Here is an 18689-nt window from a genome sequence, read left to right on the forward strand (position 1 = left end):
ATGTCATTGATCATTTCTTTTAGGGAGTCCATGAGTGAGCTGTACTTCTTGACTTGGTCTGTGGCTGCTGAGCTCTTGCTCTTCAAGGCCATGGCTTATGATCAGTATGTAGCAATCTGCCAGCCGCTGCATTACAGCAAGATGATGAGTAGGGAAGTTCGTGTCTCCTTGGCTGTGGCTGTGTCATTTGGTGCCACAACGAATACCAGCCTCTTGTTGAGGTTGTCATTCTGTGGTCCCAGTGTGATCAGTCATTTTCTCTGTGAGATACTGGCTCTGCTGCCACTCTCTTGCTCATTCACATATGTGAATGATGTCATGACAGTTGTGGCTGACATATTCTTTGCTGTCCTGAATTTCCTGCTTACCATGCTGTCTTACGGATTCATCGTCTTCAGCATCATGGCAATCCAGACCACAGAGGGCAAAAAGAGAGCTTTTTCCACCTGCTCCTCTCATCTCATTGTAGTGACCATGTATGACTCCACCATAATCTATGTTTACCTAAGCCCAGTCTCCAACTACTCCCCAGACAAGGGCAAGATCATAGCTGTGCTTTACTCTGCAGTGAGTCTCACCTTGAATCCTCTTATTTATGCTTTGAGGAATAAGGATGTCAGGAGGGCCCACAGAAAACTCTTTATCTTTGTCAAGGGGAAATTATAATTCATTCCTCTAAATTCTCAGGAATGGTAACTCAAAGACTAAAAATGTCAACTACGAAGCAGCTAGATGGAGCAGTGCGAAGACCCCTGGCTCTGGAGTCAGGAGGACCTCAGTTCAAATCTGGCCTCAGACACTTAACACACTTACTAGCTGTGTGACCTTGGGAAAGTCATTTAACCCCAATTACCTTGCCCTCCCCCCTCCAAAAACAAAACAAAAAAATGTCAACTATCTTTATCTTCATTCAATTTAGAAGCTTTTAACATAGCATTATATTAGACCCTGTTGAGCACTATGTTAATAGACAAACTTTCTCCATTCTAGCTCATACTTCTATAATACTTTGGAGATTACCAAAGCAATTTTTTACAACCCACCCTGTGAGATAGGTAATACAACTGTTGTAATTATCATTTTATAGATGAAGACATTGAGACTCAGAGAGGTTGCCATTTTTCCAAGGTCATACAACCTTAATCACTGAACGGGCATTGCCTCAGTCAAACTGAGACCTTACCTTAAAAAGGCCAAAGTTCCCCACTGTATTCTGGGCCATTTCCAGTTGTCCTGATCTTTGTCTGGCCATTGGACCCAGATGACTCTGGAGGAGAAAGCAAGGCTTGTAACTTTGCACAGCCCTCTCTCATTTAACTCTAATTCACTCGCATGTCATGGCATTGCCTCCCTGATGTCATCATCCTCTTCAAGAAAGAATGACAAACAACAATGAGAGCAATAGCTGGCAAATAACCTAGCCCTCAAACTCAGCTTTTTTGGCTCAGCTTTTCCCAAAATAGATCATAGATACAGAATGCTGGGAAAAGGCGTGATAAAATTAAGAATGGAACCAATAATGACGTCCTCTTCCTTTTATCCTTAACTGGTATGAAACACTGTGTGATTTGAATTAAAATCCTTTGATCCCCCTTGTACATAATGATTAGTGTTATGGAAAAAGTGTCAAGCCAGAAAAAACAGACAGTATAAATGATGTTAATCATGACATTACCTATACTTAGATTCCTGCTCTTTACTTGATGAGAGATCACATTCACTTGTGTCAAGATTCATTTAAATTCCATTCAGTCAAAATTCATGAAGTACTTTCTCTCCTCATATCTGCCTCCCAGCACCCCCACTTTCCTCCAAGTCCCACTCAAATGTCACTTTCTACAGGAGACTTTTTTGGATCCCTCTTAATTCTAGTGCCTCCCCTTTGTTGATTAGTTCCTATTTATGTTTTTATCTATCAATCAATGAATCTATCTGTCTGCCTATCTATCTTGCCATTATGTAGCTTGTATGTTGCCTCCCCCATTAGACATTGGTATCCTTAAGAACAGGGGCTATTTTTACCTCTGATGATATCACTAACACTTTGCGCAGAGCCTGTCATGTTATGGGCACCTAATAAATATTTATTGACTGTTCTACAGCATGCCATGCATTATGCTGGATTCTGGGGATACAAAGACAAGTCTTGTTCGTGGTATGAAGATGGAAAAATAATGTGAAAGGTTGAATTGTTCTGACAAGGTCAGACATTTAAGGGGAAAAAAGAAGACTTTTCCTTCCATAACAGGAATTCATCTGGTAACAGTCCTACTTTTAATTTCACTCATATTTTGTACATATTAACCTAATTATAAGTAACTAATTTTGAACACATCACAGTTAGGGAGGCAATCCTAGGTTGCTTAATGTGTTTTAAATGCTTTCGATTTTATTAAAAAATACAAAAATATTCTAAGATGTAGGTATTTAAACCCTTTCAATGACAATTATCTTATCCCTTCATATATAAGTCAGCTGTTCTTTACTCTCCTTCAGATGTGACCCTTGTTTTGTGGTTTAAGTTATTCTGATACATTCTGTCCCCAAGAATTAATTAGAAGAACTATTTTGCCATATACACCGTGAAGTAAGACCCCAGGGGCATCCAAATGATGAGTTTCACTTCGTTATTCTGGCCAAAGTGCACACCGGCAGGATTTCTCTTGACCACTGATTGCTTCCAATCCAGATGTTCAAACAGTCTTTCATCCGCAAAGCAAGCTCAGAACAGTTGATTCAGGCATTCCAGGATCTGCACCTCTCCTAAATCCCAGGTAGAGTACGAGGGGGATGAAGCCCCACCGGACGGCGAACTGGCCGCCCCGGAAGAGCTGCTGCAGCCGCTGTTTGGACTCCTTGCTCAGCTTCACTATGGTGACGGTGACTGCGGCGGCGATGGGGACACCCCTCAGCAAGTTCGGGCTCCCGCGGTCTTCTCTGCTCGCCTCGGCCGGCAAGTGCCCAGATGTGAACCTTTAACGTCATACATTCAATCAGACGTTCAAAGTACTGTTCTCTTGGGTACTATATGCTTCCAAAATCAATATTTCTGTTCTTGCCGTGTTTCTTTTTTCCCTTCTTTTCTGCTACTTACAGCGTTCAGCTATTAAAACAAGCATTGGAAATACTCTGATTGGCTCTTTCCAAAATTTTGATCAATTCATCAATGATTTTCCAGTAGATCTTTCTAAGTAGGAAAACATTTCCTGAAATTCCTGGTTCATCTAGTACACCCTACATTAGGGATATACTCCTTGAACTTTTGAAGAAAATCCCAGTTAAAAACATGGGTGATGTCCAAGAGATCAAGACCTTATAACCCTAGATCTGTGGCTGTTACTACTCTTACTATTCTTCCATTTAGTGCTTATTCATAATTACTATGCTCTTGGTTACCATGTGATGATTATATTGTTATAACTGTGATGCTCAGATCACTAAATATACCTACGAAAATAATTATGCAATGTACAACCTTAGGCTAGGCAGCAGTGGTCAAAATGTGTTTTTTCATACCTGGCTATACATCTAATAACATTTTTCATTCATGAGATCAGGAACTGACTTACTTTTCTCTTGTTTACCCTATACATAGCACAATTATTTGCATGTAGTAAATATGGCATGTTTCAGGATAAATCTTATTGACCATGTTAATAAATCATCATCAAAAATAGTACACAGTGAAATGACTATATATATAGTACATACACATACACTGTCTATCTGTATTCACACACACACACACACACACACACACACAGAGAGAGAGAGAGAGAGAGAGAGAGAGAGAGAGAGAGAGAGAGAGAGAGAGAGAGAAACCAGATGGTTCAATGGATAGAACCCTGGAGTCAGGAGCATTTAGGTTGGGTTCAAATCTGCCCTCAGGCACTTACTGTGTGACCCTGGGTAAGTCACTTAACACAATTTGCCTGAGGTCTTCATTTGTAAAATAAGCTGGAGAAGGAAATGGTAAACACTCTAGTATCTCTGCCAAGAAAGGTCCAAATGGGGTCATGAAGAGTTAGACATGACTGAAAAATGACTGAACAACAATAGGTAATATGTTGATTTTTTTTAGTCAGTTCTCAGAGGATTAAACGTAGCTATGTCCTTGATTTTATTTATCCAGGCATCTTTTCTGACCTCAAACTATGTATGGGAGAATCAGTCATTATTCTATAAGATATCTGTCTCTATCTCTCTCTACATAGATATACACACATGTATATATACACACATACATACATATGTGCATATAAAATTTGTGTGTGTGTATGTTTTTGGTCTTTAGATCGTACTACTGCTCTACCTTGATTAAAGTTTCTCTTATGACAAACACTCCAAACTATGTGCAACATGTCATACAGAGACTGTGTTTGACAACATACATACACACAGTGTATCTATGGGAGTATATGCTAACATATGTGTATGTATATACTGATAGTTGTATATGAATATAGTGTTACTTACACTTTTGAACTAGTAGTCCCTTACATCTCTGTTGTGAAGTACCTACCTTTCAGTGTCTCTTCTCCAAAACTATTGTAGGTGCTAAGGAGACCCTTTAATATTCTCTTTCTTTTGCATCAAATGTATTTTTGGAATTAGCAAACAGCATGTGCACTGGCTTTTTCTCTTCTCTAGACCTCCTGGTCATTTGGGAGCCTGGACCTGTAGTGTGTGGTAGAGGTTTCTAAGTTCATAGAGTCATAGATTTAGAATTTCAGGAAACCTTAGAGGCCATTGAGTCTAACCCCTTCATTTCACAAATGACATACTGAAGCAAAGGGAGGTTAAATTATTTTGCCCAAGGTCTGTGAGGGCTGGCCTACTACTTTTTCAGATTTTCTTCAGGAATACCCTGGTAAAATTGATTGATAATGACTGGATAGACAAAGACTCCTGATGGAGACATAGAGTCAAGGATTGAAAAGTCACATTTTAAGTGCTGAAGTTAATTTATTCAAATGTAAATAGTTGTAAATCAAGTTATATTGGTTGGAACAATTTTTGTAATATTAAGGATAGGGATACAGTTAGGGGCTGGACCTGCGATTTCATTGACATAGAAAATTTGCAGGAGAAGATACTCCTTCTATCAACACAGATTATACTTTCTCTGCAAATTATAATTTGAGAGAATTGCCTAGTGGTCTTAGAGGGAGAGTGATTTTTCCAGAATCACACACCCAATGTATACCAAAGGCAGGACTTCAACACAAATCCCCTAGCCTATGAGGCTGAATCTTTCCCTAGTAGGGCAACTATGTGGCCCAGTGCTTGGCCTAGAGTCAAGAAGACCTAAATTCAAATCTGGCTTTAGACATTTACTACCTGTGTGGCCTTGTTTACCTCAGGTTCTTCCTCTGTAAATTGAACTGTAGAAGGAAGTTGTAGACCACTCCAGTATCTTTGACAAGATTACTCCAAATTGGTGTCATAAAGCAGGGCGGTCCAAAATGTGGCCCATGGGCCGCATGGGGCCACAGTGTGATTTATGTGGTCTGCCTACAAGCGTAGAAATTCACATAAATGCTTTAGTAAATGAAGCCGAACTACTGCAGAGCTCTCACTAAACTGGCAAATCAAAATATATTGTCTATTGTTTCAACAAAAACCTAAGATTGGACAGCCTTGTGATAAAGAGGTAAAAAATGGCTGAAATGACTTAAAAAACCTTTCAAAAATTATTTTAAAAGGATTATTATATATAATATATAAAATATGTAATTATTTTGATTATACTTTTCATTGCATATTTATTTATATTTTTAGAAGTGCAATCTAGCTTTTGGGTGCTTCATATTGATATTGACAAGATATCAAATAATACAATTAGTCAAGAATTACTGAAATTGACATTATAAATAAGATCATGAACTCTGAGTCATATTATAACCCAGGAATACCTTTCAAATTCTATAACTAACATGTGCAGTTTCTAATGTCAAATACAATTAAGAAACACTTGGATATCACTAGGGAAGATGGTGCAAATTACAGAATCATAGCATTACACATTTTTAGAGTTGAAAAAGGAATTGAGAGATCAAATTACTCCATTTTAAATATGAGGAAGCTTCAGTCCAGAGAAATTAGGAATTTCACTAAGGTCACACATGCGGCAAGTTGTAAAGTTGGAATATGAATCAAGGTCTAAACAAAATATAAAATTATATCTTTCTTTTATAGGAAATCATGCTGCCATTGCACCTGGAATTCCAGGAAAAATTTAGCTTCCACATATTAAGGAGATACATGATGACTGTTGATATAGCATTGAGCTAAGTGTCAAAAGGAGTGGGTTCAAATCCTAATCAAGTGCCTGGCACATATTAAACTCTTTACTATAAAGACTATTTGATTGGTTGACTCTGCCACACACACTACTGTTATATTTGGGGCAAATTGCTTTCCATTCCTGGAGTCATAGAATTATAGCATTATCAAGTTATATCTGGAAAAGACTTTAGAAACCATCTACTCCAACTCTCTAATTTTACCGGTGAGGACATTGAAAACAAGGGAAATCAAGCCTAAGAAATGTGGGGTTAATATTCCTCAACTAATAAATGAGAATTTAATTTGGGCTTTCCAAAGACTCTAAGGTCTTCCTTGGGCTTAAGGCTTATGATTTTTATAAGTAGTCTGAGCCTGTGTGGAATGGCAAGAAAAATTAATTTTACAGTTTACTAATATTAGTATAACTTTTGGATTAATTGTATCATCTTTTTTATCCTTCTCCACTGACTTATTGTAACTATTTAAAATTCTAATTCATCATTCATATTATTCTTGTGAATCATTATTCTAAGAGTGAATCCTCTGTTTTTTGTTTTATTTGTTATTTTATGATTTTACTAAATAATTAACTAGTTGGAAGAAAAGCTTCGGGACTATTTGAACTGACATGTAAGTAAAAAGATACCAAGAAAGGGAAATAAAGAAAACAAACTGTTGCAAGAATTGGGCTAGCAGCTGCTGTGGGGGTGAAAGACCAACACAAGCCCAACAACAAGAAAGCTGCCAGCACAGGTTTTTTGATCTGCTTTACTAAGGAATGCAACATTAAGGGTTTAAAAATCTTATTTCAATCCAACATACAAATATCATTCACTTAGTTCAGGGGAAAAAGCCAGCACCCCGAACTTCAGAGCAAACACAAACAAATTACAAATATACATTATAAACAGACCAAGTACAATTCATAGTTACCAAGAAGGCATCAACATCTGACTTCACAAGCTGGAGGGCTCTTTACTACAGCTTCTCAGCATCTCCACATCAAGAGTCCTCCAGGGGTGAGAACCCCCCACAAATAACTCTGTTCTCTCTTTTATACACTCTTTGGCCATCATCAAATGTCATCTGAGAGACCAGAAATTAGGCTCCTACTATTGGCTCTGGTCTTAGCAACTCCCCTTAGGACCTGAGGGCTTCATGCCCACATAGGCTTAGCACCTAATAGATAGGCATTTGGGCCTGGGGATTTGCACGTAGTAGGGCTCAATCAAAGACAATTAATTTCTCATTCTAACACAGTAAGAAAGTCCCACCTTAGTTACCAATGCACTCCACCCCTTCCAGGGTCCATGGCATAACAAAAATCTAAATTAAATGGCCTTGTATCCTGGAACAAATAGAAGTATTATACCATGTGATCCAATCAAGCAGGAAACTAAAACATATCATTCACAACAAAACAAAACATATCATTCAGGGTCATTCCCAAATATTTGTTTACAATACAAACATGATCCACCCCTAGGTCCCAGCAAGTTAATCTCTTCAACCAATCAGAGAACTATAGCATGTCAATCAGCATCATCCCCCAACATACTTGTTTACAATACACCATGCACCCCTAGGTAAAAGGAAGTTAATCTCTTCAATCAATCAGTGTGTCCAAGTAAAGTACTTCTTGAGGGTGGGTCCTTTTCCCCACATTGCTATTGCAGGCTTCCTCCCAGTATCCTCAGGCAGGGGCATGCTTTAGTTAGCAAAGTCCCAATGAAAACAAAAATGTCTTGGGGATATGTCCTTCTCCCCACACTGTTGCTGCAGGCTTCTTCTTGGTACCCAAAGTCCCAACTCAAAGAAAAAGTCCAAATAAAGATCTGTTGGGCATCTGTCCTCCCCATGCTATTCCAGTCCCTTGCTTCCAAGTCATGAGGAGCGGCTGGACAATAAAGCCAACAGGGTGGGTTCCCTGGGGATCCAAGGCACTTCCCCCACCCCACTATAAACAAATGCACCCCTCAGTCCTGGGTCCCAAACAGCCCCAGCGGAAAGCAGCAAAAAGGCACACTTAGCTCCTTGCTTCAAAATTTCCAACTTGCCCCAGGGCTGAATTCCAAGCCCCTGGTTTCCTGGTCATCTAGCTCCATCTGGCCTCTCCTGAGTTCTGCCAGAATCCCGATCGTGATGTAAGTGATTCTCCACCTTTGTGCTCACCTCAAAGTTCTCTACTCTGGCTGGGGAAGGCAGCAAATAAGCCCACTCAGTGCCTTGCTGCAAAGTTTCCATCCTGCCCCAGGCCTGAACTCCAAGCTCCTGGGGTCCTGGTCCTTCAGCTCCAGCTGGCCCCTCTTGGCTTCTGCTGGAATTCTGATGCAAGCATCTCACAACTCTCACCTTTCCAAACTTCTCAGAAGATGTTTTCCTTGCTACCATCTCCTGCTTCTTCTCTCTCCTCACCAGCCAATCCTGCTCCTGTCAATTCTGCAGGAATGTCATTCTCCACTCCTGTTTCAAAACTTGTCATAGCATATAATCTCAAGGCATTCACTATTTCAGCACAGTCTTCCATAACCAGGCTTATGAGTTCAAGACCTCAAAAGGAGGGAATATCTCCCAGGAGCCCTGTTCTGGGCTCCTGGGAAACCACTTCCATCATTGCCACTGGCCTCTTTTCCATCAGGCCTTTGTTCCTCCTGGGGCTCCAGAGAACCATAGCCGCCCCAAGTACAAAGAGAAACCCAAAATCTGGGAAACATTCAACCATCCCAGTACCCCAAAATGCCATACTTTCCTTTTAATCTGAAGATTCTGCTGACTATGTCATTTGTTGCAACAATTTGGCTAGCAGCTGCTGTGGGGGTGAAACAAGCCCAACAACAAGAACACTGCCAGCACAAGTTCTTTTGATCTGCTTTACTAAGGAATGTGACACTAAAGGGTTAACAGTTTTATTTCAATCCAACATACAAATATCATTCACTTAGTTCAGCGAAAAAGCCAGAACCCTACTCTTCAGAGCAAACACAAACAAATTACACACACATTACAAACAGAGCAAATACAATTCATAGTTACCAAGAAGGCATTAACATCTGGGTCCACAAGGTGGAGTGCTCTTTACTACAGCTGCCCAGTGTCTCCACGTCAACATTCCTCCAAGAGTGAGGGCCCCGGCAAATAACTCTGTTCACTCTTTTTATACACTCTTTAGCCATCATCAAAAGTCATCTGGGAAACCAGAACCTAGGCTCCTACTTTTGGATCTGGTCCTAGCAACTCCCCTTGGGACCCTGAGGACTTCAAGCCCACATAGGCTTAGCACCTAGTAGGTAGGGGTTTGGGCCTGGGGCTTTGAACCTGGTAAGGCTCAATCAAAGACACTTAATTAATTTCTCATTAGAAAACAGTAAGAAAGTCCTACCTTAGTTACCAATGCACAAACCAACTCTCAACAGCATGGTGGAAAAGAATGAGAAACTTGTGACTGAGTTCATCCTTCAAGGTTTCTCAGTATCCACTAAAGATCTTGCTCTTTGGCACTCTTTCCTGCTATACACAGCAACCCTCATTGGTAATAGTCTGATTATTGCAATGGTTATCTGGAGCTCTGTTCTTTACACCCCTATGACTTTTTTCCTTGTCAACTCGTCTATGTTGGACATTATGTGAATAAACTCTGTTCTTCCCAAAATGTTGGAAAACCAGGTTTCAGAAAAGAAGACCATCTCCTATGGTGGATACAAGGCCCAAATGTACTTCCACATCTAGTCTGTATCTTTTGAGTTCCTGCTCTTCGCAAACATGGCTTATGACAATGTGTCACCATCTACCACACTCTGCATTGCAGCACCATAATGAGCAGGATTTGTGTCCTTCTGGCAGTTGGAGTATGGAGAATCTCTGGACTTAGCACCACCATTGATACTTGCATGATGTTTCAAATATCTTTCTGTGGCCCTAACCATTTTAAACCAATTCTTCTGTGAAATCCCCTCTGTGTTGCTTCTCTCTTGCACCTCAACATATGTGAACAGTATCATGACAGTCCTTGCTGATGTCTTCTTCTCAGTTCTGAATTTCCTGTTGATCACTGTCTTACTGCTTCATCATCTCTAGCATTATAAAAATCTAGACCACAGAGAGTAGGAAGAGAGCATTCTCTACCTATTCCTCCCACCTGATCGCGGTCAACATGTACTACTGAACTGTTTTTTATGCCTAACTCAGCCTCATCTAAAATTGTGGTTGTATCATATTCAGCACTTAGAACCAGCTTAAACCCTCTCATCTACACTTCAAGGAACAACGGCATCAGGGAGAGCCTCAGAAAAAAATGTCTCTATTCAATACGTAAGGGCTTCAATATTTATTGTTTTCTAGATAGGGTTGGTTTGGGTAAGTGTGTTCTTGTAGTAATGATGGAAAGTCTTAAGACTTTGATTTTCTGATATCACAAAGATTTTTTCCTTGTATAGAATCTCAGATTCTAGAGTATGATCAATAGATTATTCTGGTGCTAAATTCTGGCAATGTATAAAATCTCCTGATCAGTTGTAGGTGGGAATGCAGTTGTAATGGGCGTCCAAGTGAATTTAGTTTTCTAGTAGCCCAGAATCATGTGTGTGTGTGTGTGTGTGTGTACATGTATATATGTATGTATGTATGTATGTATATATGTATGTATGTATGCTTAAAGGTGGAATCCTATCAAAAGAGGAGAAAAAGTTGCATCATCAGGGTAGTCCTGGAGCCCTGCCCACAGGAGAAGAAACGTTCTAAGAAGCCTTATAAAAACCCTGATTTAACCTCATCCCTGTCTATTTTTAGTTTAATATGTTTATATATTATAATATCTCTCTCTCTGCCTCTGTTTCAGTTTCTTTTTCTCTAAAATCATATTCAACTTTTCTCTTTCTGGTTCAGATGAATGTGAGGTTCATAGGAATGCCTAAACCCCCTTCCCTTCCTCCATCTTTAAATACTATCAATCTCTATTATGTGAGAGTGATTTGCCTCTTCTTTTCCTTTTTTCCTTTCTTCCTCACAATGGGCCCTCTATCCCTTTTGTTTATGTCTTCTCCTAAAACAATAAAAATGGAATTAAGCCATCCTCAGATCGTGTTTGTCTTATTTACCTTTCTCTATGACTCTTGAAGATTTCAAGATTATGAGAAGATATATATATATCTTAGGACTCTATTAAAATATAAACAGTCCATGTTTTAATATTATCTTTCAATTAAACAATTATGTTTGGTTGGTTAGGGCCGCAGAAACATACAATGTATATTTTCTTGATGCCTATATGTTCAATTAAAAATGCTTTTTGACTTGTGGCTTTTTCATCAAGAATATTTACAAATTCTCTGTTCCATTGAAAATATATTTTTTTCCATTATGGAATTTTCCTTTGTTTTGTGAAATAGGTTTTGTTTTGGAATATCATGTTATAGGATTTCAATTCCATAATATTGGCCTTGCATTGATCCTGACTTCCTTGGCACTGGACCTCATTATTTATGATAAACTCTGTGTAGAGACTCGGTCTTTCCATAGGTCTCTGGGACCTTCCCTACATTAGCCTTCTTTGTGTTCATTCCTCCATTGTGGCTTCAAGGGCTGTTTACTTGCTGAGTTCCCACCATGGCCTTCAGAGATATCTGAGGATGACCTTTGTCTAGGGTCTTTCTCTTGCCTCTGAGCTTGGCTTGCTAATACCACATGGCATCCTACATAGTGTTTCCTGTTGCTGCCCTAAACATTTGGATTTTGTCCTCCCTGTCTTTGGAATTTGTGGTCATCCATGCTGCTCTTTGTTATGTGCCTTTCTCATTCTACTAGTCTGATTGTCCCTGGTATATGCAGATCAAGCACAACTCGGAGCCCATCAGGGCACAGGAGCCAATGATTATGCAGCTACCACATGGTACATAATGGGAGAAAAGGAAACAATTATGATATAATGCCTGCCCTCCTGGAACTTATTCTCTAGCAAGTTAATAAGTTGCAAATGATAAATGTATAATAAAAATTCAAAATCAATATGAAGTATATATGGTACAAAATTAAATATAAGACTATTAAGTAGAGAGGTACATCTGTAGATATAGAGATCAATGGAACAAGCATGGTCATTTCTAAAAGTAGGAATAGTTAGAGGTGAATATCCAGCCTCCTCTGGAAACAGAAGCTCATTAGTCTTCAGTCAAACACAGCCCATTGACAATTTTTGGTAATTACTCCTTTTGGGAAGCTTGGTCTCTAAAGCCCTGAATGGCTACATACAATCATTCAAGAGCTTGTTAGTAATAGGATGATATTCTTCTATTAATACCTAGTCACAAATCCTCAGGTCAATGATCCATGACCATGTTAAAGGATATATAATTGAAGTAAAATTTAGTGTTTCTTTGTGACCAAATGCAACCTGAAGTAGGTTAGTATTACAATTCTAAAACCAAATACATGATTGATAGGCAAAATATTATAAGTCTATATTTTCAAAAGCATTTTATTGGGAAATGAAAAATAAAAGTATGAAAAGCCAAAGATGTTGAATGCAGAAGATTGACAGACAGGCTTGGTTTAATGAAGGGCCAACAGTGAAGAGAAATGATGATACCAGAAAGAAATCGTGGAAGAAATGGAGAAGACAAGGTAGTTCAGGTACTTACTTACTGAACAAGTGTAAGATATAGTCAATAATCCAGCTTGGTGTATGTAAATGCTAAAAATGAAAATAAATAAATGTATAAACTTGAAATGCTTGGCAGCTGATCAGGACCCAAGAGAAATAACCGGAGGTATTCATGCCACAAGGTCATCATTATGTATAAGAACCTGAGAAAAGAATACATAGATGTGGTATAGTCTGTAAGTAATTGGAGGTGGGAGGATTGTTACCAGATAAGGACAGTAGTATATGAATGTTTCATGTTGAAATAACAAAAAATGAATTAATACAATGGAAAGAACACTATATTTGGAGTTTAACATGGGTTTAACATAGGTTAACATAGTTTAACATAGGTTAAAATCATGTCTCTTTCACTTACTTCATATATTTCCTTGGCTGAGTCACTGAAACATCACTGGGTCTCCATTTCCTTTGCTTGTTTGATGGGAAGATCTCTAAGGTCTCCTCCAGGTCTCAATCTAGGATCCTGTGATTCTAAGAGGTGCATATTATGCCAGTGACTTAGCAGACAAAATAAGCATTACCCAGAAAGTTTGAAAATGATTAGGGAAATAGCAAAGTATATTAAGAAATAATAATAGGGACTTCGGTGGTCCAGGCTGAGCAGAATGCTTTACCAGGGGAAGATTTATATGTAGGTTCTTGGGACAAGAAAAATGCCTACTTCTTGAAATAAGTAACTATTGGAAAATGCAAGGAAAGTGAATCAATATTCTGCTTTGTTTCTGAAGTGGTTCAAGGGGAATGGATGGCTTGCTCAAGATCACAGAGATGCTAAGTAGCTTATCAAGCATTTGAAATCAAGTTCTTTGATGTCAAGTACGGGGCTAATTTCATTCCACCATGCCCTCGCCTATGGGTGACAGAATAACAAAAATGATCTCTGATCAACTCTGAGATTGGTAGTACAAATAATATCCTTCCCATTCACACAGGATTATAGGTTTCGTCCTGGTAAAGACTTTAGAAAGCATTAAGCGTGACCTCCCACTTTATAGAAGAGGAATCTTAGGTTCAGACGTGCCATGATGACATGGCTACTAAGCATCAGGCACAAGAATCAAACTCAGATCTTTTAGACCTAAGCCCTGGGGGCATTTGACCAGAAGACTGATATGTAAAGGCAAAAAGCCACCCCACCAAAAAAAAAAAGAATGGGTAAATTGAAATGCTTGACAGTAAATAAAGATGTAAAGTTAATTACATTGGGTGTCCTGCACCCAGAGCAGCCAAGCTATGATCACCCATTGGATGCCAAGGGAAGTTAAGATACATATGAAGTACTCGATTGAGTAATCTATCAAGCCAAAAATCTTAACAGATAAAGGCAATCCAAAACCCTTCAATAAGCATGAACTATCTTGAGAATGGAAAGGTAGTTTCTGTTAAGGAAAGAAACAGTACCTGAGTAGGCTGAGTAGGTGTAGGAGAAAGCAGCTTTTTAAATTTATAAACATGTTTTTCATAAAATTACACACTAGACAATATAAAAAAAAAGTTCACCCACAGACTTCTAGGAATGCTGGCATAGGACAGAAACTATTTTATTCAGACATAAAAGGTCACAATAAATTGGGATATTTTCCTGGAATGGGTCCCTGGAAAAGGCTTTTGTTTTCTTGTTTGGCCTTAAACTTGGGATTTCATTGATGTACTCTCAGGGTGGACATTTTACATTCAAGGCAAAAAAGGATTTCCACGGATAGAATTCAGACAATTTATATGTAACCTTTAGTCTTAGAGAGTTCCCTCAGATAGTGAGGGGTAAAGAGATTTGCCTGTGGTTTCACAGGCAGAACGTATTAGAGTCAGGACCTGAATCAACATCTTTCTCACTCCAAGGTTGGTCATGTAGGTCATATCACATTATGTTTCAGGATAAACCTTATATAACATGTTAAAAAAATTATAGCCAAAAGATAGTAAACAGTGAAGTCCCAAAAATTGTTTATTTATAAATAAAAAGCAATATTATATAAGTTATTTGGAGAACTGCCAAGCTGATAGAAGAATACTTGAGGTTTTTTTGTGGACAAATTATTATAATGGTTCAAATTCTTTCATGACCTACCATCAAATGTGATGTCTATAAACCTGAGTAAGGCCTATAATCATACTCTAAGTAAGATAAAACAAAAGTGAGAAAGATAACATGAATGATAAACATGAAAAACATTTTAACAGAACTGAAAGATGGAAAAATCACAATAAAACAGGTTTAATATTCTGAATAGATAAAGGGGTAGCTAGGTGGTATAGTGGATAGAGCACTGGCCCTGAAGTCAGGAGAACCTGAGTTCATATCCAGCCTCAGACATTTGACACTTACTATCTGTGTGTCTCTGGGCAAGTCACTTAACCCCTATTGCCCCTCCCCACCCCTGTGTGTGTGTGTGTGTGTGTGTGTGTGTGTGTGTATAAATAGATCATAAATTTATCATTGACACTCCAATGATCATTAAACAGTCATATCCATGGTAGAATTCATCCAGTGACCTCATATGATATTGAATATATATATATACATATATATATATATGTATATATGTATGCATGTGTATGTATATATATGTATATATGGAATTTTGGTGGAATATCTGTTGTAATGAAATGTTTAAAAAACATTTTATTGAAGCCTTTTGTCTTTTCATGGCTCGTATTCCCCTTGCTTGATAGCCGAAACACCTACATTCCACCCCATTATTTCTCCATCAAGACAAAGAAAAGCAATGGGAAATATACAGAAATTTTAATTGCAATGTATGTAGTATTTTGCCCTAGCAGTCCCCTACCTCTCTTTCAATGTCTCTTCCCCAGGAGCTTTGTACATGGAGGAAAGCCTCTATTTAAGGCTCCATTTTTTCTTTGCCAAGCCAAATGTGTTTTTCTAATTAGCAAACTATAGACATTTTGGAATATTTCATTCTCTAGACCTCTTGATCAACTGAGAGATTGGAAGTGTGAACTATTTTAGTGTGTCACAAAGTAATAGAACCATAGATTTAGAAGTGTAAGGAATGTTAGAGACCATCCAGTCCAACCACCTCATTTTGCAGTTAAGGGATTAAGGCAGAGGGAGTTTAAGTGATTCATCCAAGATCTGGATTTTTCACATTTTCTTCAGGAATATCCTGGTAAGAGAGAATGAAAATGAATGAATAGACCAAGACTCCTAATGTAGACACAGGGACAATGATTGAAAAGCTATAACATTTTACATACTGAATTAAATTTGTACGAATGTAAATAGGTACAAAGCAAGTTGGATTGGTTGTATTGATTTTAATATTTGGGCTAAGGCTAGGATGGAACTTGTGATTTCATTGGTATAGAAAATATGCAGGCAAATAAACTCCCTCCATCAATGCAGATTAGCATGTTATCTGTCATCTGTAGTCAGAGGAAATTGCCTGAGGAAGATACTAGAAATTACAGGATCACAGAATTAAACCAGTTCAAAATTGGACAGGACCTCAGAGATCAAGTTAATCTAGCCCTCTCATTTTATAGATGCAGAAATATAGGCCCAGAGAAATTAGACAATTTACCAAGGTCACACCAATGCTTTACCCAGGTGGCATTCTAGCCAAAGTTCAAATAAAAGATAAATTGCTGTCTTGCCCTTTTAGAAAACTGTGCTGTCAATAAAGCTGGAATGAATGTATATTTTAGTTGTTGCTGTATTCAGAGCTCAAATCCTGACCCATTGCCTGGCAGATAGTACGCACCATAAATGTTTGTTGGTAAGTATTTGTACAAGAGTACCCTATGTTTCCTTCTGTATTAGGAAGGTTAATTATCTAAGCTTTTAAAAATTGTTTTATAACTTTTATATTAATTGAATTAAGTTTTTTTGTTCATTGGTTCATATTCCAAATTTAAAATGCTAATAAATTATGGAATCATCTGGATTATTACTACATCTTGCCCATTGATTAATTTTTTTAAAAAATATTTTCTCTTAAAATTCAGCAAGTTGGGACAGAGAACCAGAGAATTATGTAACTATTTCAACTGGTATTGGAAGAAAACAAGAGAAAAAGTGGGGAAAATTCTGCTCCCAGCAGGATGTTTCTGAATAACCAGACAGAGGTGACTGAGTTCATCCTTCAAGATTTCTCAGATAGTCTCCCACTACGGATTTTGCTCTTTGGCACCTTTTTTTCCTTATACGCAGCTGCCCTCACTGGAAATGTCCTGATCATTGTGCTGGTCCTTTGGAGTTCTATTCTTCACACCCCTATGTATTTTTTCCTGGTCAACTTGTCTATGTTAGACATCATGTGCACAACCTCTGTTCTTCCCAAGGTGTTGGGAAACCTGGTTTCAGAAAAGAAGACCATCTCCTATGGTGGATGCATGACTCAAGTGTACTTCCTTGCCTGGTCTGTATCTGGTGATCTCCTGCTCTTCACAGCCATGGCTTATGACAGGTATGCAGCCATCTGCCACCCCTTGCACTATAGCACCATGATGAGCAAGAAGATTTGTGTCCTTCTGGCAGTTGGGGTATGGAGCATCTGTGGACTTAACGCAACTATCAATACTGGGCTTATTATTCGATTATCTTTCTGTGGCCCCAACATCATTGATCAATTCTTCTGTGAAATCCCCCCTGTGTTGCTTCTCTCTTGTACCTCAACATATGTGAACGATATCATGATAGTCCTTTCTGATGTCTTCTTCTCAGTTCTGAACTTCCTGCTGACCATTGTGTCTTACTGCTTCATCATCTCGAGCATCATGGGGATCCGTACCAGAGAGGGCAAGAAAAGAGCATTCTCTACCTGCTCCTCCCACCTGATTGTGGTCACCATGTATTACTGCACTGTGTTTTATGCCTATGTAAGTCCCATCTCTAACTATTCTCCCCAAAGTGGGAAGTTGGTGGCTGTGTTGTACACAGCAGTTAGCCCCACCTTAAACCCTCTCATATACACTTTGAGAAACAAGGATGTCAGGGAAGCCCTCAGAAAACTGCCTCTATTTAGTAAGTGAATGCTTAGAAATGTATATTTTTTGGATTGGATTGATTTGGACAAGTGTATTTTTGTATTATTGATAGAAAGTCACAAGACTTTAATTGATTTTCTAGTACCCCAATGATTTCTTCTTACTGTATAACCTCTAGTTCTGGAATATGAAGGATAAGTTATTCTTGTACTCATAGATGTGCAGTTTACAGAACCCCCTAATCAATTTTGAGTGGTAATGCAGAGGTAACTGGCCTGCAAAGGAATTTAGGAATATGGTAGGCCAGGATCAGATGGCGGATGTTCTCTCTTCCTTTTGCTCTTCAGAGAGAGAGAATGTTGGGGTTTGCTCATGAAATCTGTATAGAATATATAATAACAGAAGATTAAGGAGAAGTTATTAAATATACGCAATCACTAAAATGGCTCTGTAATCTCATTAATAATGGAATGCCTTCCAAAAATATGGTTCACAATTCATTAATATCCCTAATTAAATATAAGATCACTATTTCAAATCAAGGTAGCTCCACAAATGAATGAAAAAAAGTTTCATATGTAACACCCACAGGACCAAAGCTAAGCATCAAGGTCCCCCTTGTCTTGGGGCACATGCAACCCTTAGGGACAGGAAACTGAAATACTGGTCCAGCTCTTCATGGTTATGGCTTATGATTGGCATGTGGCCTCTCCTAGCTCTTCCTTTACATTATCATAGACCAATTATAAATTAGTAAGTTTGTGTCCTTGGCTATGACTTTGAGGTTGTGGAT

General features: G+C 38.5%; 2 protein-coding genes across 2 annotated transcripts; both read left to right on the forward strand.

Annotated features, from left to right (window-relative positions):
• Positions 1-666, forward strand: LOC118829488 (olfactory receptor 13A1-like). The gene has a single exon (XM_036736489.1). It carries the CDS (start codon positions 1-3, stop codon positions 664-666), a length of 666 nt encoding a protein of 221 aa, XP_036592384.1.
• Positions 667-17011: 16345 nt separating this feature from the next.
• On the forward strand, positions 17012-17941 carry LOC118828982 (olfactory receptor 13A1-like). The gene has a single exon (XM_036735901.1). It carries the CDS (start codon positions 17012-17014, stop codon positions 17939-17941), a length of 930 nt encoding a protein of 309 aa, XP_036591796.1.
• The last annotated feature ends 748 nt before the right edge of the window (positions 17942-18689 follow it).

This window comes from Trichosurus vulpecula, chromosome 8, assembly GCF_011100635.1.
Source record: "Trichosurus vulpecula isolate mTriVul1 chromosome 8, mTriVul1.pri, whole genome shotgun sequence".
In the NCBI taxonomy this organism is placed as follows: domain Eukaryota; kingdom Metazoa; phylum Chordata; class Mammalia; order Diprotodontia; family Phalangeridae; genus Trichosurus; species Trichosurus vulpecula.

What these genes read in the sequence shown, in the direction of transcription:
- LOC118829488 (XM_036736489.1), top strand. Translation starts at nt 1, where the DNA reads ATGTCATTGATCATTTCTTTTAGGGAGTCCATGAGTGAGCTGTACTTC.
- LOC118828982 (XM_036735901.1), top strand. Translation starts at nt 17,012, where the DNA reads ATGTTTCTGAATAACCAGACAGAGGTGACTGAGTTCATCCTTCAAGAT.